The 26,551-nt window shown below is 39.9% G+C and overlaps 1 protein-coding gene across 5 annotated transcripts; it reads left to right on the top strand.

Annotated features, from left to right (window-relative positions):
- TXNDC8 (thioredoxin domain containing 8) lies at positions 1-26,151 on the top strand. 5 transcript variants are annotated; one of them, XM_039240887.1, is made up of 8 exons: positions 1-112; positions 3,164-3,268; positions 8,707-8,766; positions 11,556-11,621; positions 22,883-22,948; positions 23,870-23,928; positions 24,199-24,323; positions 26,074-26,151. In XM_039240887.1, exons 1-7 carry the CDS (start codon positions 89-91, stop codon positions 24,290-24,292), a joined length of 474 nt encoding a protein of 157 aa, XP_039096818.1. In that variant the 5' UTR covers positions 1-88; the 3' UTR covers positions 24,293-24,323; positions 26,074-26,151. The 5 variants fall into 5 exon arrangements, with proteins under 5 accessions (XP_039096818.1, XP_039096829.1, XP_039096837.1 ...); XM_039240898.1 differs by lacking the exon at positions 22,883-22,948 and having other exon boundaries at positions 26,074-26,090; XM_039240906.1 differs by lacking the exons at positions 24,199-24,323; positions 26,074-26,151 and having other exon boundaries at positions 23,870-23,979.
- The last annotated feature ends 400 nt before the right edge of the window (positions 26,152-26,551 follow it).

The raw sequence follows: 26,551 nt of genomic DNA, 5'->3' as shown, positions 1-26,551 counted from the left end.
CCAGCGAGGATCCTTTAATTGATAAGAGACTGCTGCGGTGAGCCAGTGGAAGCAAAAGGAAGGTTTCGTCAGCAATTCCCAGTAAATCATGGTTCAGATTATTAAAGACATGGCAAGTATTTATTTTTGGCTTCACTGATATTTCAAAAGAACCACCTTGAGAGCAGACTTGATAAACTCTAAGAATGATTTCCTCTAATCCTATTCCTTCACTCCTCGGTAGCAAGGGGAGTTTGTTTGTTTTTGTTTTTTTTAATGGCTCTCCTTTCTGTTGCTTGAGGAATGGCACTATGTGGAGAGTAGCCATGGGACAAATTGATCAGAAGGGTTTTGTTCCTCTCTCACTCTCACTTCTTGCTCTGACTCTAGCTGGATCCAGACCAACTCCTAACACATCCCCTTCTGTACCTGATCCCACTGAGTCCACCTTAGTTTTACCCAGAACATTCTATGAAAGTAAAAGTCCACGTATTTCTCTTATTCTAAAAGACAACAGAAACCTCAGACATGCCTATGGAATAGGGTAGGAAAATGACAACCGATAGTATCCACAATTCCTTAGGTGGTATTTTATAAAGTCACTTTCTATCCATTGTCCAATGTGATTGCCACAAAAATCTAAATGCATGTATAGGCGGGGAGAATTGTTTATTTATAAAGAAGAAAACTGCCTTTAAGAGTGGCTACCATCCTACTCCATTTAGGAGTGAAATGGGCATTAGGACCCAGATATTTTGATACCAGGCCCTGGTACAGTGGGACCTGGCCCTGGAGGGAAGAGGGAAGGCATAGGGCCCGGGCTTGTCATGCGTCAGCACCCTCTGCCTTAGACTTTTGACATTTTACCCAAATTTATCACAAAAATGAGGCTGACCAGACTGAAAGAAGGCATTGCCATGTAGATTCGCTATAAGAAAATGCTTTAAAATAGCACACATTTGCTGATGCGTTTAGTACTTTTTTTTATTTCCTGGGGCTCTCCCATAATAACCCAGGGTCTCGCTAGACCCCTGAGAAGCCCTCTCTCATCTCCTCCTTGGAGACCTCTCCTGAAGGCCTGTTGTCTCCTTCATGTCTATATTTAAATATCACCTTCTATTCCAGGCAGACCATGGCCACCCAGACCTCAACTCTAATCCAGTTCATTTCCTTCTTTTTTGCTTTATCTTTCTCCTCTTTTCTTTGTTAGCAATGATCACTTACATACTATATATTTTATTTATTGATTTTACCAACAGCTTCCCCCTCTAAGTGTAAACTCCATGATGGTAGGGAAAAGTTTGTCTGGTTTTTTTGTCCATAGCTGTGTACTAGCATTGTGTCCATTACTGGACATAGCATGGGTCTCGATAGGTACGTGTCAAATCAATATGTAGCCTATGAAGGTATTCCCTTCAGAGAACTTAACCAAGTCAAATTCAGGGATCCAGGAAGCCAGTTTACACCATAGCAGCTACTGAGAGAGTGTTTAGGGCTTGTGAGGATGGCATCTACTGCATAATTTCAGAAGCAAGTCAGAAATTGGGGCTTGGCATGGCTCTCTGAGGATTAACTACCCCCAACCCTAGAGGAATATGAGTAAAGGAAGAGAGCATTTTCTTCCTTAAGTCACCCATTTCACCTGCTTGAAACCAAATCAAATGTCAACGTAATTGTCGAGATTCTCTTATTACAGAGCAGTGTGCCATTAGAATGGAATTAACCCCATCCCTAATACCAGTGATAGGCACTGCTTGACTTGACCTAATTAGTGATCCCATCCTCTGATCTTGATGATTGGTCAAGGGATGAGCACATGATGGAAACAGGACCATGAGAGGGAGAGGGAGCCCCACAACTAGGAAAAACTCAGGAGATGATTTTGTGTAGTGGTTAAGGAAATGGACTCTGGAGTTAGGCTTCCTAGGTTAGCAATCCTAACCACAGCATTCGCCAGCTGGTTGACTGGGAGAAAGTAATAAACATTTGTTTTTTCATCTGTAAAATGGAGATAATGATAATACCCACTCAGTAGGGTGGTTGTAGAGATTAAAGGAGAGAACATCAGGCACAGAGTAAATTAGTTACTATCATTGTAATTGCAATGAAAAAAGGAAAAGTAAATCTTGGACAAAACACTGTATATTAGCAAATCAGTTCATCAACTAAACACTCCATGAGCACTTACTATGTGCCAGTCAGAGTCTATGGAGGTTCAGGAACGAATCAGGATTGAATTCTGTAGGGATTTGTTGGGGGAGAGAAGCCATGCATGAAATAATGAATCTGAACAATCAGTGTCCATAAAGCAAGGAAGATTAGATAAAACAATTTGAGGTTCCAGGAAGGGAAACCTTTTTTTAGGTGATTTGGACAGCTGGTGGAAAATTTGCTTAAGACGTTCAGCAAGAAGCATGTCAAATTCTTAAATACATAGTTTTTGACTACAGCTTTGGTAATGATTTCCTCCCAAAACAAATCAAAAACGAAAAATGATTAAGGTGTTAGATTACTTCTTCTCCTTTTAAATTAAACCATTAATGCATGTTTAGGTCCTTGTTTAAAGAAATCAAATCTAGGGGCGCCTGGGTGGCTCAATCGGTTAAGCGTCCGACTTCGGCTCAGGTCATAATCTCCCGGTTTGTGGGTTTGAGCCTCACGTTGGACTCCATGCTTACAGCTAGCTCAGAGCCCGGAGACTGCTTCAGATTCTGTGACTCCCACTCTCTCTAGCCCTCCCCTGCTCATGCTGTCTCTATCTTTCTCTCAAAAATAAATAAAACATTAAAAAGAAAATTTAAAAAAATAATAAGAAATAAATCAAATCTAGATGTCCACCTTGAACAACCATCCACCACTACCTTCCACTCCTTCTCTCTCACTGTCCAGTATCACTTCTCCCCAGAGGTAATCAACCATTACCAACCACATTTGGTAAATACACTCCTAATCATTTTTTTGTAGATTTGTCCTCACTTATGTATACTTACAAAGGTCAGTATATGTGACGTCAGGGACCTTTAGGAAAGGTGGGTCCCCTGGAGAATGATAAGGTGGGAGTAACTTGCTAAGGTTTTCATGAACTGAAGTTCTTCATGTCAGTAAATGAGGAACATTTATTCTCTGCAAGGCTTTTTGAGATTCAGTGATAATGCGTATTTTTTCATTTATGTTCTGGTCTCAGGATGAATTAAAAACATTTTTGAAAGCTGCTGGATGCAAACTTGTGGTGGTTGAATTTTCAGCAAAATGGTGTGGTCCTTGCAAAAGGATTTATCCTCTTATTCATGTAAGTATCATCTATATACATTTCACAGTTTTAGAAGGAATTTTAAATCCCCTAATATTTTTTTAGTAAATCTTAAAAAGTTTACCTTTATGGGCCATATGAAATCAGTTTTTTGAAGCATCCTGATTATCCCAAAGCTAATATACCAAGATCTGTTTAGATCATTAGTACACACACCAGAAGGTTAATACTACCTGCCCATGGATAATTCGGCAAGGAAAACCCAGATGTACAAAAGAGTACAGTTGTGGGGCACCTGGGTGGCTCAGTCGGTTAAGCGTCTGACTTCAGCTCAGGTCATGATCTCACAGTTGGTGGGTTCAAACCCCACATCGGGCTCTGTGCTGATGGCTCAGAACCTGGAGCCTGCTTCAGATACCGTGTCTCCCTCTCTCTCTGCCCCTTCCCCACTTGTATTCTCTCTCTCTCCCTCAAAAATAACTAAACAAACATAAAACGTTTTTGATAAAATAATACTTAAAGTAGACTGTGATAAATAAAAGATGTGTATTATTACAAAAAAGAGTACAGTTGTACAAATGAACGGATTATTCATAATAATGATATTTTACCAAAGTTCCAGAATTTATAACTTCCCAATAGTGGAATAGATTATAGAAAAACATGATACTTCTTTTTAACTATAAGAGAATAAACTTCCCCATCCTTCAACCCTATTATCAGAACTTATGTCTTTTATATTCCTTTCATGTCTGATCTAGTTTATAAAATATTTTAGTAAAATATTCTTAGTTGTAATCGTATATTTATATTCAGGGTTTTTTTCCATGTACACAGTCATTCATGATTTTGTAGGGTCTCTTGATTACAATTTTAATGTCTATACAATATTTCATCTAGTTAATTTCCTTGTTGCCCCATTTAAAAGTTTCAACTATTTTATTTTTGGTATCACATGCCACAGAAAGCACTTCAGGGCATTTTCATTTCTCCTCCTCATGCAGAAGTTTCGCTTATGGCCAACTTTGTGAAAACTATTTCTTCAAATTTAAACAAGTTTTGATTTCTCTACACAACTGAAAACACTCTGGTTTCTTTTCAGAAAGGTTTCTACAGTTTCAACTTGAACTCTTAAATCACCCGAATTCATTGTAACTACAGTCTTTTGACATTTAATTAAAAATAAACCTAGATTCAGGGGCACCTGGGTGGCTCAGTCGGTTAAGTGTTGACTCTTGGTTTCGGCTCAGGTCATGATCCCATGGTTTATGAGTTTGAGCCCCACATTGGGCTCTGTGCAGACAAGTGTGGAGTCTGCTTGACATTCTCTCCCTCTCTCCCTGCCCTTTCCTCCTTCTCTCTCTTTCTTTCTCTCTCTCAAAAATAAATAAACTTTAAAAAATAAAAAAAAAAAAAATAGACCTATATTCAAATAGAGAAACTGGTTACATGACATCTCAACATCCATTCCCTGCCTGAAATTCTGGGAATATCCAGAAGAAACATTTTATCTCACAGCTCCCTTTATCCTGATACTCAATTAAAGAAAGTCTTCGGTGTTCAGCTTCCAGGGTCTAAATATACTCACATGCCACAATGTCCAAGCCGATCAAATTCCAGCAGCCAACACGGGACATTTTCAGAAAGTGCAATGAAATCTAAGGTTTAGTAATTCTCCCTTCGTACCTTTGCCATTAGGGGGTTAACAGCTCTACCACTGTTCTGTCCAGGCTCCTGCCCCTCTTCCTACACTCATTCCTACCTTCATGGGTTTAGTCATCCCTTTGGAGATAAACCTCCCCAAATGATGTCCCATATGTTTCCTGTTGGAATCCAGACTAATGCAAATATAGTTTTAAAATAAATTTTGGCACATCCAGACTGCAATGCTATCCAGATGTTACAAAGAATCAAGTAGACCCGTATGGAATGATGGCATCATCTCCAAGACAACATAGCGTTAACTAAAAAGAGTACAGTATAGAAAAACTTATATAGTATGGTCTCATTTACGTAAAACAGACACATATATGTATGTTTATTTATATAAACACACATATGTAGAGGAAAGGGGAACAGAAGGATGCATATCAAAGAAGTTTCTTTTTTCACTGAAAGGGTGTTAAATTTGGATTGCTTTCTTTTTCTTGTGATGTTTGAACTTTTGCATGATAATATATTCATGTACCATGTGTGTAATTTTTTTTAACTAGTACATAAGGGCATGGAGAAAAGACTTCACTTCTTCTGGGTCACTTTGTTAGTCAAAGGTCAAAGCAGGCAACAGAAACGAAGTTAAACAGAGAAGAGTTTATTTGATGTTTATTTATTTATTTTCAAAAGAGAGAGCAGGGGGTGGAGAAGGCAGAGAGAGAGAGAGAATCCCAGGCAGGCTCTGCACTGTTAGCACAGAGCCCAACATGGGACTCAAACCCCTGAACCATGAGATCATGACCTGAGCCAAGATCAAGAGACACACACTTAACCAACTGAGTCACCCAGGCATCCCTAAGCAGAAAATAATTTTAATGCAAGGAATTAAATGCTTATAAAATTATTGGAAGACTAGATGAATAGGCTCTAGGTATGAGTCTCTCAGAACACTACAGACCCACCTTTGGGAATCTAAACTTTGCCATAATCAGAAGTGAGTATAGATGGGAAGCCACGATCTATATGGGAGAGCAGCAGTTGGAAATCAGAACCAGGATCAAGAGGCCACTACAGCTGCAAGTGCCTCTGGACGTCCAGGAAGCTGATATCCAGGCACCAGATCCTGAGTTTGGCTTCCGCTGCTGCCTCCAGCACAACCACTTCTTGCTCTCTGAACCACAGTCTTGCTCTCCGAAGACAAGAAGCCAAGAAGACAAGGAAGACAAGAAGAAAGTAGCTGCTGTCTCACTCTGCCTTCGAAGTCTCTCCTACATGTATCTCATTGGTAAAACCAATTTGCATCCAGAACCCTAGCTGCAAGCAAGTCTGAGGAATCTCTACCTCTTTTCCTTTCCTGGCTCTGTGGGAAGGTGGAATGGAAGTTAGTCAGCTAAACTTCTGTAAAGGACAAGACAGTCAATGTCTTCAGGTTTGTGGGCCATATGGTCTCTGTGAGAACTACTCAGCTTTGCTGTTGTCGAGCAGAAACATCCAATGGCAATGCACAAATGAACAGGCAAACTGTGTTCCAATAAAATTTACTTTACAAGGCCATGTGGAGACCTGGATTTCTTCTACATGGTGCAGTTTGCTGACCCTGGGCTAAGAGGATCACCAGACATAGAACCCTGATAAAAGCATTTCTGGGAAAGGAGAGATTATCAGTTTGTTGAGAAATTACATGGTGTGATCATAAGAAGGCAAGTAGTCCATGAGGCTAACTTACAGTGTTTGTGGCAGCGTGGAGACAAATGAGCTTCGAAAAGAAAGTTGAGGCCAAATCAAGAAGGACCTTGTATTATAATTTAATGAGTTGTTAGAGATAGTCAAAACGGAAGAGTTTTTAAAAGGGTTTTACCATGGTCAAATAGCGATTTTAGAGAATATTCTGAGCAGTGCTGTATAAGAATGGTTTAGAAGGACTGAAGGCAGGTAATCCAAAAGGACAACAACCTCAGTGATAGGTTTCCCAAAACTACTCCAGTAGTTCTGGAGAAAAAAGAAAAGATCAAATTCAAGGAGATATTTTAGAGTTAAGACCAACAGAATAGGTGATCAAATGGTAACAGACTACATATAAGGAAGGACAGAGCAGAAAGAAGAGTTTTTGGGGGCAGAGAAGGGGTCCTGGGTGGATGGAGTAAAATAATAAGGGGAGGCAATGTCTATAGGGGAACCCTGACCTAGCAGAGAATCGTACCTATGTCATGTCTTCTGGGTACTACTTTATGCAAAGTGACAGCTGCCGTATTCCCTGTCTATTTCCTGATAGACTTGTGAGGCCCTGAAGCCTTCATAAATAGAATTAGATACTCACATAGTTCACACCTATTCCCATGACTCCTACTGGGGAATATCCGTATATCCTCAGACTTGAAAAGTGCAAGTCAATTGTCCTAGAGTTTGTGGGCAACACCATTTTCCTGCCAGGTGTTGAGCTACTGCTGACCAAAATCAGCTTCTTTTTTCATCTGAAAAATAGTCTGAAATCCCAAAGGCTTTGTGTCTATTATCTAAGAGTTTTTCTCCATTTTCACTATCTTGGTGGGCCACTGAAGAAAGAGCTCCCACTTCAGTCACAATCCATGAACAAACAACTGGAGAGAATGCCTGCCAGTAGAGCTCTGCACATATCAACCTGATCCATGGCATGCTTCTTCCTGCTTCTCAGGGGGAGCAGCTCCCGGTGACAGCTTCTTCCTGTCTCCACTGTCTCCAGACACCCCATACCATCAGAGAGAGGTCCCATTTGAAATAGGTCACTGGAAATGCTTGAGATACGATGTTAAAGCAGACAAACCAAGATGCTTTTAAGTGTCCTTAACGTATGAATGCAGCTGTCTGAAGAAAAAAAAAACTCAAGAGCTGATGTTTATAGGCTGCTGCTGCTGCTTCCCCTACCCCCGGACCCATTACCAACACCTTTGTCACCACTGCTGCCAAAGATGCTTTCAGAACAAAACAGAAGCAAGAGAGAGTGGTTTCTTTCCTCTTCACACCTGTTTTCTTCCAAACACATCCCATTGGCAAAACGTACACAGAAGACAACTGGCAAAGGATCCTGGAAAGTAGAGCATGGAAGATGTCAATAAAAGCAAAAAGCAATTAGGCCAAGGGTTGGCACACACATTTTTGTATCACCTCAGTCATAAGAGCCTCCCAAAAAGCCTTGCAAGAGGTGTAGATAAAGCAGAGTTTGGGCATCTGGTTCAGGGATTTGTGATTTTTTTTTGTAATGTTTTTAAGTTTTGGTGTGTTTTTTTTTTTTTTTATGAGAGAAAAAGAGCTAGAGCGGGGGAGGGGCAGAGAGAGAGGAAGAGAGAGAATTCCAAGCAGGCTCTGCACTGTCACTATCGAGCCTGATGTGAGGCTCGAACCCACCGATCGGGAGATCATGCCCTGAGCTAAAATCAAGAGTCGGATGCTTAATTACCCCGGCACCACTCATGGATCTGGATTTTGAAGACCACTAAAGGCAGCCTCCACCTCTTGCCATGCCAGGAAAAAGCTATCTGTCCCTCGATATACATGTTGTTATTTCTTCACTTCATGTCCTTTCCTAACTTCAAAACTCTGATCTTCAGTTTGGTTCTTCAGACTCTGGTTCTGCCACTCTGGTTCTTTGCTTGACCTGAATCATCCCATATTTGACTTTGGTGCTTCCAGTTCTAGGCTGTAGTGAAGTGCCAAAGTGATGCTTAGCTCTTGTAAGCAACTTTTTTGTTCATTGTGTGTTTTATGCCAAAAGACAAGTGTGTAATTCTAGTATGTAATTTAGTATTAACACTAAGCTAATAGGGAATTTTTATTCTTTTATTTTGAAGGCAATGTCTCTGCAATACCGAAATGTGATGTTTGCTAATGTGGATGTGGATGATTCTAAGGTAAGAACCTTAAGTCCTTCTGTGGGGATACATAAAATCCAAATGCAGTGTCATTGACAGCACGTCAGTGATTATATAATCAATTTTACATTGAATACAATCTCATGATGTTTTCCTGATAAATGGTGATAAACATCCTTATAATGTTCTTGTGTTCTGTATTAATGTTCAAAACAAAACCCAACAAGTATGTGACTCTCCCGCTGCCCCCTCCCCTCCCTTACTATGACAGACTTCACTCCTCAATCCCAACATTTTTCTCCATTTACCCTTGGCTCTGCCCTAGAATCCTGATCAGCAGATTTGGCTCTAACCTGACAATACCAGTTGGGTCGTATTGGGCTCAAGGGGAAAAGTGATTTTCACCTTTGTAGTGGATTATTAATCAATGTCTGAAACACAGCTCAATGCATTTATATCTTGCTTTCCTCTTGTGGTAGCTTATGGTTTTTGTGGGTTTTTTAAAACATCACAAAATATTCCAACAAATCCTTCCCCCCTGTCCCTCCCTAGAGCCTCCTTTCCTCACCTTCCCCCAAAATAATCAACCTCATGTTTTTAGTCAAAATGTGCCTCATTAATGGGGCACCTGGGTGGCTCAGTCAGTGGAGCATCCAACTCTTAATTTTGGCTCAGGTCATGATCTCACAATCGTAGGATTGAGCCCTGGGTTGGGTTCCATGCCAAGCATGGGGCCTGCTTGGGATTCTTTCTCCCTCTCTCTCTGCCTCTCCCCTCCCCATTCTCTCTCTCAAACATTTAAATAATGTATATTTTTAAAATGTGCCTCATTAATATATACAAGGTACCAAAAAAATATTCTTCTTAACATTTGTTCATTTACAACTAGAAAAAAAAAAACAGTAACAAGTGATCTTTGCACGTATTGGATTGAATTTGAGCTTCAGAATAACCAAAAAAAATCTGTTATTTACCCATTCTTTTTGTTAATAGTTTTGTGACCTCTTATCAGTTAACTCTACAAACTTCAGTTTCTTCATCTGTAAAACAGGGCAAATAATACTTAACAGAATATAAAATGAGATAAAATACACAAAATATATGACATAGTGTCCAGAACATAATAGAAATTCCATTTCTTCCATTTCCTATAAGCTTTATCAGAGTGTGACAGTGTTTAAATGCCCTTTAAGCTGAATCATATGCATTCAGAATACATCTAGGATCATTATCTCTTTGTCGTTTATTTATATTAACAGAGTCGTGCAGCCATCACTACAATCAACTTTAGAACATTATCACCCCTCCAAAAAAAACCCCACACTTTTGGAGTTCTACTGGTTACCCCCAGTTCCTTCTGTCGCAACTCTGGGCAACCATAAATCTATGTTCTGTCTATATATTTGCTTATTGTGAACATTTCATATAAATTGAATCATCAAATAGGCAGTCATTTGTGACTAGCTTCTTTCATTTAGCATAAGCTTCCAAGGTTCCTCCATGTATCAATACTTTATTCATTTTTATTGCTGAATAATATTCCACTATTTGGATATACAATTTATTTAGCCATTCATCTGTTGATGGACATTTGGGTTGTTTGCACCTTTTGACTTTTAGGAGTAATACTGGTATAAACATTTATATATATATTTTTTCATTTTTCTTGGGTACATATCTTCTTTTGTTGAGTCTCCTAAAGCAGTCACGCCATTTTACATTTCCACCAGCAATGTGTGAGGTCTCTGATTTCTCTACATCTTTGCCAACACATGTTATTGTCTGCCTTTTTTATTATAGTTCTTTCCCTTTTAGGTGAAACAAAATACACAATTTTTTAAACAGTAATTTATTATCATTGCTGTGATCATGAAAATTATAATTTAGTGTGTGTGTGTGTGTGTGTGTGTGTGTTATAGACAGCAGGGGAGAGATTCACCCTATAAAATGATAAGTATACTGGAAAAGTCTAATTCTGTTGATCCTGTGGGTGGCTAATATTTTTTACTCTAAACAGGATAAAAACTGGTATTGAAGAGCAGATTGTAATGGATTAAAATAATTGGAATTCTGATATATTTTCTTGTCTTTTGGTTCATCTTTCACAAAGATGGGCAGTGAAGTAGGGAATAGGGCTTACGAGAAAGAGACACGCAAACCTTACTTAAAATGCAAGACCAGTATATCACCCCATGTCTCAAGTGTGTATTATAAAGATAACTTTACTCTTTCTTATTTTCGCAATATGCTATCTCCATATTGGGTTCCACTGAGGTCCCTCTGTAATCCTTCACAACCTCTTTTATTTTTTTAAATGTTTGTTTATTTTTGAGAGAGAGACTGAGAGACAGAGCATGTGGGGGGGATGGGATGAGGGAGAGGGAGACACAGAATCTAAAGCAGGCTCCAGGCTCTGAGCTGTCAGCACAGAGCCAGTCGTGGGACTCGAACCCATAAGCCGTGAGATCACGACCTGAGCCAAAGTCAGATGCTTAACTGACTAAGTCACCCAGGCGCCCCTCACAGCTTCTTTTAAATAGAGCTCATTTCATCCTTCAACATCTGTTCTATTTGGGCTTCCATCTCTCAGCCCTCTCCTAGGGCTCTGGGATGAAAAGCCTCAGGAATGTGAGGAGCAGCCATTTTCTATTATAACATTCCTGGAGGCTTTGAAGACATGTTAGAAAAATGCTTGGCAAGAGAACCAGTAAAGTGTTAGCTGTCCCTCGGCTTTCAGACATGCCTCCTGAGAAGTCACCAAGTTCCGGGCTCTGGATAGAGAGAGGATACCAAAATTGTGACCTCATGCCATTTGTTTCTTTTCCCAGGAGTTGGCCCAAAGTTATCACATCAAATCAGTACCCACATTTCAGATGTTCAAGCAAACCCGGAAGGTATGTTTCCATGGTAACTGGCAGAGTTGAATTGTAGAATCATCAGAATTTTTTAAAAAGCCTGGGGTATCCTGGATGGATGAAACAAATTATTTTTAATATTTAGCAACGTGATGCTTAGTTTCTGAACTTTCCATATTGGCAAGGTAAACCAAAAAAAATGCATGAATTACAAAAAATCTCCCCATTCAGACCATCTGAGGTATCCAAATCCATAAGAAATATCCACTATTGTCCCTGTGTTGTCCCTTTTGATGGGGCAGACCCATCAAAAAAGAATCTTACAGAAGAGGACATGATGAAATCCTCACAAAATGTGTATGGATTGTTAGCCACACTTGGGGAAATGTTAATCAGACACAATCACAAGTCAGTATAACCTCGTGGTTGAGTATGCAGGCTCTTGATTCAGGTTTTTGTGGTTCTGATGCCCATTCTATCACTTTCTAGCATTTTCCTTAAGAACCTCTTTGAATCTTAGGTTCCTTATCTTTAAAAACAAAGATCATCAGTTTTTCCCCTCACAAGGTGTTGTGAAAAGAAATGGATTTACATGACTCAAGTTTGTAGACCCATCCTCATGTGCATGTGCTCAGCACATTATGGTAGTTGTTATCAATAAGACATTAATGAATTAAAATGTCTAAAATACTTCATGTGTGATGAAACTAGTAATTCCATGTTTATGGTTGGGAGCACTGACAGTTGTATGTACCTTATGGAAGGTACCTTTGTAACATGCTTAAGAGGTAAAAACTCCTTATTCCTGTTCACACAATCATCCCATTTTGGGGAACTTTTGCTTCAGAAATACTATCAAGAAAAGTAAGCAGCTAAGTACATAGTAATGGTAGTATTACTTCTAATAAACTATGAAAATAAACTGCATGTTTTTTCTAGTGGAACTGCTCAGTGATTTGTGATACATCTACTCAATGAAATAGTATGCAATTCAAATCATTAAGAAGAACATATGTAAAGCAAAAACATTCATGCTTAAACTTTATGAAGATTGTGTCTACCATATAAAAAATGAAAGCAGTTGATACATTAACTGTAGAATTTGATTTTCAGCTTCTATTTGTTGTGCATTTGCTATAATTGGCGCAATAGATTTAAATAATTTTTCAAAAAGAACTAACACTACCTATTACTTCTCTCGAGCGTTTACTTGAAAGTGAGGCTATTGACCATATGCACCCTCAGCTCCTTCCCCACCCCTGCCACCCCATATCAAGTTGTTTATGTGTCATTTTTTGCTATCCTCTCCTTCTTTTCCATCTCAGAAATGAGAACATGTCCTTCTTTTGAAATGGTCTTCATCCATTATACCTTGATCCCATACCCTCCCTTGTGCTCCAGGCCTCTATCCATCAGTTGTCTTTTTTTCAAACCTGGTGTTTGGACACTCTCTTTTGCCACCCTCAGCCATTCTTCATTCTCTATCAACAGTTCTTTGATTTTCTTCCAGGGAACCATTCCCTTTCCCATCGTTAGTTCATGTGCTTCCTTAGGGCTCCATCTCCAGGGCTAGACCTATGAGTGAATTCTATCTCCATCAGGAATGGACCCTTGACTCCAGGCAAGGCAATCTAAGCCCAAACAGAGCTAATCCTAGGATGTGGCTTAAGCTACTAGGTAAAAGCCTTCTCTTTTGATTTCACTGGATTTGTTTGAACTTGGGAAGATAGGAAGTTGAATTTACTATAGCTAGTTTGCCACCACAAGGAACCTGAAAATGAAGCCACCATAGGGTGAAAAGCAGAGTCAAACTAGGAAATACCAATGGCACTGGTTGAAGCCTGAATCTATCCATGCCTGAAGCCTGAACTACTCTCATAGATGCTTGAGTTATATAGACCTTGGGGTTGCTTTTTCTGTTACTTGGAACCAAAAACTTTCTAATGACAAAATTAATGTTCTCTCAAACTTCCCTTCTTCATTTCATGATCTAATTCTCGAAAAAGTAGAATATACTTACTGCTTTACAATTCCACTTATTCCTTCATCTGCTCTTTCAGATGTCCCCAAGGATCTTTCAGCACCTAATTCAAATAGCCGTGTCTCAGTCCTTGTATTCCTTGGTTATACAAAAGTACCAAAACTAATCAGCTTCTATATTCTGGAAATTTCCTTCTCTTTTGGCTTCCATCCCTGATCTTTCCTCAAGCTCTCCTTTGGCTTCTTTGTCTCCTGTTGTCCCAAAATATGAGTGTTTCCTAAGGTTCTTTGACCCATTCTACCTCTTCTTTAGTAATTTCATCCCTAGCTACAGTTCCAGCTGTAATGACCTTTAACATGAACAAATGCAGTAGCCCCTCTCTACCTCCAAGTCCACACCACAGATCAGTTCTCTATTCCAAATAGATCTTGGCACAGTTCTATGTGTGTCATTCCCTTATTAAAATGTGGATACCCCTTCCCCTCTGTTGTCTGCAGAATCAAGACTAACCCCTCCTAATCAAGGCTGGCATTCAAATTTCTCCATAATTTTGACCCAATTTACCTTTCCAAGCCCATTTATGTTTGACTCAGACCCTAATTTTATATATTTTTCTCATACTATTTCCAGCACCGGGAGGAGTTCATGTCACTGTTGAGAAGAATCCACTCTAGGTGGAAAATAACTCATTTTGTGTTTGACTCATGAGTGAGTGAGCAAGTGAATGAATAAATAAATGAAAGTTGGGGTCCTTGCCCTGCATCCCTATCTGCTCTGCCTCCCCTCCTGATTCTGTCTTCATGTCAGTATGACTCAGGGAGGGTTTCTTTTCAGCTCAATACAGCTGTCTGGTTTCATCTCTCCTGCCAGTGATATTGCTTAAGGTCTGCTGCCATTCAACAGTTTGTTCTACATTTTCTGAAACAAAACTTTGAGTTCTCAATTGACTTTGTGTCTAGGCTCTTGAGCAAATCCATACCTATGCTTTTGACAAAAGGCTTGGCCCTGCTTAGTCTCAGTTCTGTACAGAGGGGGAAGAACTCACAGTTGGAGGTAAGGTGACCTCTTATATTCAATTATTTCTTTTTTTTTTTAATTTTTTTATTTATTTCTAGGAGAGAGAGAGACAGAGTGAGCAGGGGAGGGTCAGAGAGAGAGGGAGAGACAGAGACTGAAACAGGCTCCAGGCTCTGAGCTGGCAGTCAGCACAGAGCCCGACGCGGGGCTTGAACCCACGAACCGCGAGATCATGACCTAAGCGAAAGTCGGACGCTTAACCGACTAAGCCACCCAGGCGCCCCATATTCAATTATTTCTTAACTGGTTTCTACAGGATATGAATCCCTTTTGAATTGATGGAACAAAATGCCTATATTTTAGGCATCATTAGGGATCTCAAATTTGAATTTTATGCCAGTTAGTTAATGGAAAATAACTAATAACTGAATCAGTGGCACAATGTATTAAAGCTGATCCACCTCCCTATATTCTAACTCCAGAGTCAGCTAGCCAGCCTCTGAGTATAAAATGGTTGCCCCGTCCCAAAATATTTGCTTGAGAATTGAGTGTCTCACTGAATATTACTAACTTAGCATCCTGGTTATGAAGTTATTTAAAAAAAACAAAACCAAAAACTTGAGATCATTTATGTCATAATATACAAATAATCTACTTCTTTTATTTTATTATTTTTAAATGTTTTTTTAATTTGTTTTTTGAGAGAGAGAGAGCAAGCAGGGGAGGGTCAGAGAGAGAGGGAGATACAGAATCCAAAGACAGGCTCCAGGCTCTGAGCTAGCAGTTAGCACAGAGCCCAACACGGGGCTCAAACCTGCAAGCCAGGAGATCATAACCTGAGCCAAAGTCGGACGCTTAACCCACTGAGCCACCCAGGCACCCCACAAATAATCTACTTCTAAACTTTGTATGTATAATCCTATCTCCAGAAAGGTTCATACTTGGATCAATTTAGAAATCACTTGAAAGTCTGCAGAAAATATTTAAAAGGCTGGCTTCCATTTAACAAAGAATATCAATCTTCTGTGCAAAAGACAATGGCAAAAAAAAATGGGGGCAAGAGATCCTAAGGAGACAATATTGCAAATCTTTTTGCCTCTTTCACTCAGTCCCCAGCATTTGGTGTCTGAGCATCCATATAAGGCTTCTGCAGGGTTCACACTTCTACCATTGCATTCAGAGCTACAGTCAAAACCTGAGACCTCTGAAATCACCCCCAGGTTCTACCTTGCAATTGTCTGCAGAGGAAAAATCTATGGAAAATTGAGAGAAAATTGGGTGTGGCCCTGCAACGGGACGAGTCCAGGTGAATTTCCCTCCCCAGTAGAATTGCCTAGGAGTGACATTCATTGTTCTCCTGGGGGTAGAAAAAAATGAAATTCACTTCTTTGAGACCACTTCCATCTCTCTTTCATCTGGGATAGCACAACAGAAAGTGGACTTATGGAAGCAGTTAAGTACTATTTATCTATTATTAACAAAACAGCAACAACTTTGAGTCTGGTTTCTATTAAGGGATCTTATAAGAAATATACTCACATTTCTGGTAAAACATCTGGCAAAGAACCACTGTCCATTATACCTTTTAAAATGTACATTGTATAAAAAGCCTTGTGATTATTCTTCATAGAACAGAGCTTGGAGAATATTTGCCTCCCTTGATCGACTCCCTTGCCTTAGATCAGAAGGCTTAAGGAATCCCTTGGGTTTCTCTTTTTCTTTTGCTGCCAGTAATCTCAGGATTACTTCCTTTACTCAAATACAATAGCCTCCCTTATCTGTAGTTGCCTGGAATTCCCTAATTGCCATCTCCACACTGAATCATGCTTTAATCGTTTTGTTAATTTATCTTGCCCTTGATTCTAGCTCACTTCAAATGTTTTCAAAATACATAGAATATAAACAAATAAAACTTTAAAAAACAGAAACAGATAAAGCTATATAACAATGACCCAGGGTTACGGTCGATGGGCATTACGTGATGCAGATTTGGATGGTTATCTAGCAAGGATGTACCAATAAACAGTAGCTGTAATTATTGTGCAGTGTTAGGGCAAAGGACAGCAAAAGCAAATTCCAGGTAATAGATAAAGTGAGATTGTTCCTTCCTGCTGTAATTCTTAGTGTTTTCATCTGAGACATCATATCCTCTTCAGTAAGATTCACTGTGGTTAAGAAAAAAAAATCTATGGTGGCTTTCAGATGGGACATCCAAAACTTTGGTTGAAGTTTTTAACCATGATATTATACTGTATTCTATTCTAAGTAAATATATATATACATATATACATGTATATATACACATACATATATACATACACATAAGCTGCAATATGAATATGATCTTAGTTATTCATTGAGCCTCTGAAGCCCATCAGTAGATCCTCCAGATTAATAATGTTGCTTCCAGACCAAAGTTGACATATGTCAATGGAATAGCAGAAAGGAAGAGTAACAAAGATTTAGCAACTCTTGGCCAATGGCTTAAACTTATCCAACATCAGAAATTGGTTCTATCTTTCATTCTTTGATATGAGAGTAAATGGCTTCTCAAAGCACTTTAGTCCAAGAGCAATGGGATATGGATGCATAGATGCTAATAAGTGAGTTATTGACAAATGAATAATTCAGAAGAACTGAGCGCTCACATGCTCATATTCAGTGGGAGGAAGCTCCTGCCCCTTTGCTTGTGAACAGCAGGGCTCCTGCTGAGGTCATAGAACTCATTTCCAACAAACACCCTCCTTGATGTAGGTACAGAGATGAAAAGAATCTCCAATGGGCAGCACTGTGGTATGTTCCAAAGAGGACAAGATTGAATCTTCAAGGGCCAGGCAAGGACAATACATGAGACAACAGGAAGTGAGGAGGATGGTGGTCCCGGGAGAATCACCCTCCCAAATGCTCACTGTTCAAGTTCATAAAAAACAATACTTGACCCACGCCCAAAAGAATGTCTGTGGCTAGTGTTTGCCATCTCTGGAGTCAGACAGCTGTGGGTTGAATCCCAAGTCTGCTTCTTACTCAGGGGTGACCTTGGTTGTGTGACTTCACCGCCTTGAGCTCAGTCTCCTTCTCTGTAAAATAGACCATATCATGTGTCCTTGAACTGTCGTCATGAAAATTTGTGATAATATATAAAGTGCTTTAGCACTGGGCTTGGTACATGCTATAAAATACAGCTATTGCTAGAGGCCCATAATCTGTGCACCATTTTCCCTGAAAATTTATGAAGAAATAGAAATTTGGAAACAATGGTTAGGAGAGACCTCTAAAACTCTGAATAACTATAGTGACCATTTAAGCTAAGTTATCTTAGCATTCGAAAGAGTTACCTACCCAGGGATATTCAACCTGTTAAGGATTGTGTTAGATATACACAGAGGGCTTCCACCCAGGGAGGGGGGGGAACCTAAAACTCTCATATGGTGTTCAAGCCTCTGAAGGGGGCAGGCCAAAAAAGAATTCACTCAGCCCCATAAGCAGCTGATACATGGGCAGAGATTAATTGACTCAAAGGGGCAAGAACTAAGTGAAATGGAGGGAGAGAGAGAGAGATGGGCAGCAAGTATTTATCACCAGTTAGCAACATTTAACACCACTGCTAAGGATAGTGCTCTAGGTGCTAGCAACTGAAAGACAGTATTTACTTGTATACCTCTTTTTTCCAGGGCAGGGATTAGGTTGAGGCAATTGAGGCAGGATATTGCAAGTATAGGGTGGAATCCTGTCTTTATTTTAATATTTGATATTTTGTTGATTATGGATTTTTTTACATTAATGCTTTAAAATACTTATTAAAATATTCATTATCTTGATTATTGAGTTCTGGGAGCCTCTTAAATTTTACAACATTGTCCTAGCCCTGTCCTCTAAATTTTAAATACTTGAAATATAGGAATATTTCATTCAGTGATTGGCCAGACAGACTCACGAGACTCAATAGTAGGTTATACTTATATCTAAAATTTATTACAATAAAAAATACAAAGCAGAAGCATCAGGAAAAGGATATGGGTTGGTAGAGTCCAAAAATGTCCAGCACAGGCTTTGGATGTTCTTCCTTGGCTAGGAACACATAGGAGTGCTCTCTTTCTCGCTCGCTCACTCACTCGCTCACTTGCTCACTCGCTCACTCTCCCTCTCTGTCTTTCTCTCTATCAATGAACTTCAAGGACATATGTGTTATGTCTCTGCCTAGGTATGCTCTTTTGAGTTTCAGAGTCTGAGGACTTTCTGTGGAGACTGACTGCATTGACATTTCTTGCTGGGCAGCCATTGCTACACAACCAGCTATGACAGTGGAGACTAGGACCCCAACAGTATAACCAGGTGCACATCATCAATATTGATGTTTAATCAAAGCAAAGCAAACCAGTGGGCTTGGTCCATCACTCCAGGTATATATAACAAAATCATCAATCACTAATACAAAGAACACTTTGGTGGGGGAGAGGACACATTCCCTAGGGGGTTAGTGAAGGATCAATCATGGTTGCCTTGGAGACCAGCAAGAAATGAAGAAACAGATCTGTTGTGTTAACTCTTCTCACACAGAGTCATGTGGAAAATCAAAATGTCACCTTTATTGTAAGTAGCAGTGGCGCTAAATTGTGCTAAATACAGAACATGGTGTGGACTCGTATCTATGGACTTCCTACTCTTTCCTTGAAGCCCAAACTTTGAGATGACCACCTATGGGAGAATCTTGCACTGCAGAGGAGAAACTCACCCACCCTGGTGAAGGATATATTGTTGCTCTTCACAGCTGTTAAGCTCAGTTAAAAGTGAGGACATGGGGTGGTAGCCTTCCATACCTCCTTCAGGCCTGCTTCAGATGTGCTTTCCAGAAAAAGAAGGGCAGTGCAAGGAAAGCAGATCTATCCCTTGGGCAGAACACCTCCAAAAAGGGAGAGAATAATCATGAACCCTTTCCTTTGCCTAGGTTCAGTTGATAAGCTCACCTGAACTTGGGGAGAAGTCAGTGAAGGGATTTCCCAATACTGGACAGTTGAGCAGATTTTCCAACAGAAACATGCAGAGTATAGGTCATTACGTCATTGAAGGGAATGGCTCCAAAACCATTATTATCCCCATGAACAGATTTTCATCCTGTACTTTGAGTAACAGGCAGAATGACATCTCCTCTGGCCAGATTCCAAAATCACTTCTTATTCTCAATGTGGCTTTAAGACAAATTCCCACAACATTAGACTTATGCTCCCTTCCCCCTTCAACAGAAAACCACATTGTACTGAATAATAAACTCTCAAACAGCTTCATGTGTCGGTTCAACACCTTCAATTAATGGCATTGGAATAGACTTGGCAAACTATGGCCCCAGAGTCCAAGTCTGACCCTCCACCAGTTTTCATAAAGTTTTACTGGAACAGAGACATGTCCATTTGTATAAATACTGACTGTCTTTAGCTACTATCACCCTACTATAGCAGATTTGAGTAGTTTCAACACACACCATCTGGCCTGCAAAGCCTAACATAGGTATTATCGGGCCCTTTACAAAAACGTTTGTCAGCCCCCTCACACAGAAGAAGAAAAGTGCTTTAGTCATTATTTATGCCACTAGTGCTTTAAGAAACAGATATATAGCCAGAGTTTCTAAATCAGCTCTAAGAAAATGAAAGTAAATTTGTACTTTACTGAAATCTCACTATTGGAACAAGTGGAAGGCTAGTGTAGATTAGAAAAAATTAGACAATAGATTACTTTCATATGCTTTTTTCTTGAATCCAAATGCATATAAATTCAAGCTGTTCAAAACAGACTCTTTCTACAAGGCCCTACCTTCTTGGTTTGATTTTGCTAAACTCAAAAAACCACAGTTGAGCTGCTTGCATTTGCAAGGCCTGCCCCACACCTGTTGTGAAAGTCGGGGAGCGGAGGGGGCGGGCGGGGAGGAAGTGTGCAAACACCTGCAGTTGTGATGTAGATGGTTCTGGGGGAAGGAATGGGTCTGGTTGAATCAGAGAAGAGGCCCAGATGGGCTCAAAACGTAATTAAGACTGTCCAGCTCTCAATAGGTGGAGGTACTATTAAACGTTCTCTTGTTAGATATATTCTTCCTGTCTCACTAATACGATACAATGCCTCAGCAAACCTTTTGTCAAGAAAAGGAACATCATGCAGCTTATAAAATTGTGTTGTACAAACATTTCTACAGCCAACTTCCAATAAGTGTCTTGTGTGGGTTGGTGGTTTCGGCTTTATTGTTTGTGTTGTTATTGTTGCTGTCACTTTGAGGATTTTGTTGTTGTTTTTAACTCAGTAAAGATGTTTGGAAAATTGGTGAGCTTTCATTCAGCTAACTTCAGTATTCACTTAATCAAATTGCCTATCAACTGGCTAAAGTATTTTATTATAATTATCCTATGTATGCATCATTAGCCTCCTTAATGGATACTCTCAGAAGTCCATTTGTTAGGACGGGATCCCTGTCTCTGGACCCTTTTCATTTTCTCACTAAGAGTAATATACTTTTTGTAGGTGATTGAATCTTTGGCATAAAACAAAAAAAGCCTCTGTGCCTCTGTTTAGACCTGGGTGGTGGGTGAATGGGGGTGGGGGGGCGCTATGGAGTCACTTTATTGTTCTCTTTTTGTGTGTGTTTGAAAATGAGGGGTGCCTGGCTGGCTCCATTGGTGGAGCTGTGACTCTTGACATTGGGGTTATGAGCTCTAGCCCCACGTTGGGTATGAAGATTACTTAAAGATAAAATATTTATTTAAGAACCCTACATCCCTTGGGTTCCACCAACTGGGGCTCATCATTTTCATTAGTGGCCATCACTGGGATGGCAGCAGTGCATGTAAACTGATGACATTGAGAAGAGAGAATTAAACGGTGCTTCCTAATCCTTCATGCCTTTGAGAAACACATTGTTTAAAATGAGAAAGCATTTTGGGCAAAAATTATATGCTAGTATCCTTGCATAGAGAGCTCTTCAAAAGAAAGCTATTTATATAATAAGTTCTATCACTAAGCTGCTCCTCATTCATTAACTACATTAATGAAGCTGCTATATGCAAAGCCCCACGCTAGACAGAGAGACACATCACATTTGCCTTTGGCAAACTAGACAAAAAAGAAAATAGATAACACCCAGTCTCTGAAATTTAACACTACCCAGAGTCTTGGATCTGTCCTTCAGTGACCAGAAATCATCTTAGCTCAACTCCCTTCAGGCCTAAAACCATTAACAGAGCACCTACTCTGTATAAGGTTCCTAGCTAAATACTAAAAATATGGAGGAAAAAAGGCAGAGTCCCCATCCTTCGTCTGCTGTGGAAGACATAACAATGTCAACTCATGAGCAGTGGAATTCACAGGTTCTATGAGATCACAAAGTCTTCCTGAGTTAAATCTGAAGGATGGTTAAGACTAACGGGTGAGAAATATGGGAAGAAGCAAGAGTTACAAAATAGCATGGGAACGTGTTAGGATTTTTTTTGGTAATAATGCAATACTATAAAATTATCACTAGAATATGAACTCCAGTGGGGATTTTTGTCTGGTGTGTTCACAATATTTGGCTCATTGTAGATGCTTATTATATCTGTTAAATTAAATAAATGAATGAACCCAACTTTGAAGTGTTGCTAAAGATCAAAGCTTAAGGTGGAGAATAACTGTGAGGTAGACAAGACAAAATCAAGGAATCCCTGTAAGGACCTTGGATTTTATGGTGGTGGAAAAACACTGAAGAATTTTACGAAGAAGGATAGCATGACTGGGTTTATGTTTTCAAGCTTCAAGGGAGAGGAGAGAACTAAGGAACACAAGACTGGAGACAGACAAGTTATAAGCTCTTATTAAAGTCCAAGGGAAAGTTGATGAGGTAAAATCCATGGAATTCGGTGGCAAATTTAATATCCCCTAAAGCCACCAGAATGGCTAACATGAAAAAGAACTGGCAATACCAAGTGTTGTCAAGCATATGGAGCACCCAGAACGTTTGTCCTCTGCTGGTGGAATATAAACTGATAAAATCACCTTGGAAAACTGTTGGCCAAGTCTGGTCATTGAGGTGGCCAAGCCCTGCCTATGTTCTTGCCAGGAGTTGTTGTCTTGATAACAACTGCTCTGGTCTAAGAGGATTATGAAACTCCCTTCCTGTCTAGAGCCACCATCCAATTGCCATCTGACTCTTAGAAAAGAGATACTTTTTCAGATCCTTTCTGACACCTTCCTCCCCTGGCAGCCAATGCCAAGAGAACTATTATAGAGGAGATGCGTATAAACCAGGCAACCCAGACAAATCATGAAATTCTGCACCCACACTTAGGTAACCCTATTCTCGAGACTCAAAAGAGCAATTTGCTGTTATGAAAATGGATTCATGAGCGAGCCGGTAAGTGAAATGGGATCAAGATGGAGTCACAAGTCTGGGGTTTACTTTCAAGAGATAAAATGAACCATGATGCTCCCAGGCAGCACCCAGATAGAATGATGCTGCCTGGAGAAGCAGAATCATTAGAAGCAGGTATAGTTTCTTCACTGAGCATTGAAGTTGTTCTAGAACTTTCCAACTCCCGCTCTAAAGACCTAACACCATTTCTGGCTCCTGAAACCTCCCTCACTGGAAACTCAGATCTTCAGCCAATCCCAGCCTCAGTTTACTCACACTCTGCCTTCTCTACAGCCACTTTATGTAATTGGCACTAAAGTAATAATGCATGGTAAGAGTCCTAAGATTCCATATTTCACCAAATATATGATGCCCATTGGCAGATGCACCATTATTTTACATATTACTAAAAAATGTTCCAAATAAAATATACCCTCCACTATGAAATACACCCTGAGTCAGAGATGTGACAATTTGAAAGGAAAATGTGCTTCTTAGAATTAATTAATTATAATACTATTGCCTGCGGCAAAGTTCAGGGAATGAGAAATCACATGTCATTTGATTTCAGGAAATCATGCTTATGAATTAACAAATTCTCAAAACCAATGCATATAGGCTCTGAGAGGTTTCAATGATTGAGTTTTCTCATTTCTAACAATATTATGTTTTAGGTATCAGTTTAGAAGAATATTATGGAGAATTACATAAACCTGGCAAAACATTAGCATAAACAATTTTGAAAAGGTGCCAAGTAATTGAAACCTCATGAATTTAATGTGTTTGTGTGTTTATATTTTAAGTATTTTTCAGATAATGGAAATGAGGATAATTTATCAAACAGAAACAAAAACCTCTCAAAGCTTTAACATCTTTGCGATATTTTAATGAATAAATATTTCACCTTTGTGTATTTGTGAACAGATTTTTGAATTTTGTGGAGCTGATGCTCAAAAATTGGAAGCGAAGATTCAAGAATTAATGTAAGCTGATCTCCAAGACAAAATACATTTGCAACTTTTTAAGAGGCCACAGCGAATGTGTTTGTGCTTTTATTTGGAGCGAATATTGTAATGTTCGATCAGTCTCCCTCCTAATGCTTTACAGGTTGAACTCCACTTTGCTGCAATCTCACTCCAAAATTGCTTAAAGCTCTTGTGATATCAGAAAACATATCACTCCCATTCTCTAACTTAGCTTTCCATTTACTTGAGCACATTTCTTAGATGATGTTTTTATGACCTTCACAACAGAGGCCCTGCACAGCTAAGTCACACCATGCCATTAAGAAGGTTTTCCAGAGATTGCCAAAGATGGAACTCTTCACAGTGGTCAAGAAACAAATAAATACTGCATTGCCCTGGTGTACTCCAAACAGGTAGAGGCCAATTCTAATTGAGCCATCATTTGTGGTACATAATTCTCTGATGTATCAATTTATATTAGAACAGTGTCGTTTTTCTCTCCCCCACTGCCTTTCTAAAATTCTTTTATAAATTTAAAAAAAATCCACACACACGTACACAAAATCCAGAAAGTCTTTTACTACCTGTAATGTTTTTGGTATTAATAGAGATTGCTCTGACATTTAGGGCCCAGAGAATACAGCATCTTCTCACACTATTTGGGGCTGCCATCAGGTGAATGCCAGGAATCCGAAGTCATAAAGTTGAATCGGCGTTCCCCTAGCTATTAATGACTGAGATTTTGACAAAATCTTAGAACTCTTTGGGATGTAGAGTAGAGGAAGCCAAGAGCTGCTAGCTTAAGAGAAAGGGGGCATCTTTAAATCATTCAGTAAAAATTTATTGAGCACCGACTCTGTGCCAAGCACTGTTATGGGTATCTAGAATAACACTTGATTTATAGAGTCCCAAGACAGAAATAGAGGCAGCCTTCGCATGCAATCAGAAACAGGAACGGGATAGAGATGGGGCACCCAGGGTGCTTCTGTGTACTTCTGTCCTCTGCTTTTCTGTTTTCATCTGAATCATCTTTCCATTGCTGTAGCTTGTTCTTCATTGCTCAGTCTTCATTCTGAAATGTAGCTTCCCAGGGGAATGGTGACTGAGATCTTAAGATGAGGAGACGTGTTACGAAAATTACAGGCCTCAAAGTCAGACTCAGACTTCACAATTACAAGAGCATCTTGGTTCCAAAAAAGTTTTTGCCCCTTTTTTTCATAAAAATATTAAGTATTGCTAGTGATGCTTTGCTTCTTTCTAGCCCAAACCCCCACCGCTGGGGGTGAGGACAGATGGAACCTTCATCGGGTGAGGCAGCCATGCGTTGTGTGCGTGGGGTTCAGCTGCTTGTCTTCCTGGAGCCCAAATCAAGCCTGGCTTTTCTCTTTTCCACAAGCCTACTCCCACCACAGGGGCAAAGATGGAAGATTCTAGGGCCTACAATCTTTAAATCTTTGGGCCCAGATGTGCTAAGTGCATCAGGAAGGACAGAAGAAGAGGGGCACCTCCCTGCACCAAAGCAAGAGCCCAGGGGTCCAGAACCAGTCACTCATACTCCATTCCCAGAGATGCCATTCTACCACACCCAGATGAACTCTGCGTGAGGCTCAGATGGAGAGTAGGCCAGACAAGACATGAGGGCTGTAGCCTGGAGTTAGCCGACTCTAAAGGGCCAGGCTGCTGGAAGGACAAATAATATGGGCTAGGAAGCTGTTGGCCAGGCTGAGACCCCTGGGACCAGACCAGCACGGGTACTAGTATGAGTGAGTGAATACACCTTTCACCTTGACTAAGGCCTTCACCCATCCCCAGAGCACAGGCCACTGTGGGGGAAGGTGGCTGGGAAATCAGTATGCAGCTGGTGACAACAGAAAAGTCCAGTTCTCTGCATGAATGTGTAATAGGTACAAGTTCTATGAATGAAAGTCAAGGACACCTGTGCACCAAAGTCAACTCATACTAGTCACTGGCTTCTGGAAAGAGCAGCCTGAAAAATGTCTATACAGTGGAGGACAGGGTGGAGAATGAATTCCATGCCCAGATGCAGATGGAAGCCCAGGTGTGGATGGAATCATTCTGGCAGCCTCAGGCATTTTACATTTTGTAACATCTCTGTACATGTTGGAGCGGGCAGAAGTTTCATTTTCTTCATTGTTATTTCAGGCCCACCATCCCATTTTAACTATAAAACAGGACATGTCAGAGTTCAAGAGAATTCCCTGGAAACCAGTCTTCTCCATCGCATTTCAGCAGGCAAGGTTCCTGTGTGATTTCTCTTGCCGAGATATGGAAAGAGTCCATGCTTTTATAATGTCCTTTCTATTTTGATAGGAAAAGAGAATGGGAAGTCACTTAATTTTTGCCTTGTGTTCTATTTCTGAGTCGCACATTTTTACCAACGCAGTGTTTATTTATCAAGCACTAACACAATTTTCTAGCTGAGACATGATCCAATATTGGTTCATAAAATGCAATTTAGTGGGTCAGCATTCTCTTAAAACAAAGCAAGAGATATCAGAGAACATTTACTGTAGCAATGGTAACTATCATTTCATGAAACCTGTTCAGTTGTACATATATTTATACTAGGGTCACAATGTAAAATATGTTTCTCAAAGTAGGTTCTGGTGAGTCACAACTG

The sequence above is a fragment of the Hyaena hyaena genome, unplaced genomic scaffold (genome assembly GCF_003009895.1).
Source record: "Hyaena hyaena isolate Hyena2069 unplaced genomic scaffold, ASM300989v1 scaffold_6, whole genome shotgun sequence".
In the NCBI taxonomy this organism is placed as follows: Eukaryota; Metazoa; Chordata; class Mammalia; order Carnivora; family Hyaenidae; genus Hyaena; species Hyaena hyaena.
Note: the sequence above shows the minus strand (reverse complement) of the source record. Positions and strands in the feature narration are given on the sequence as shown.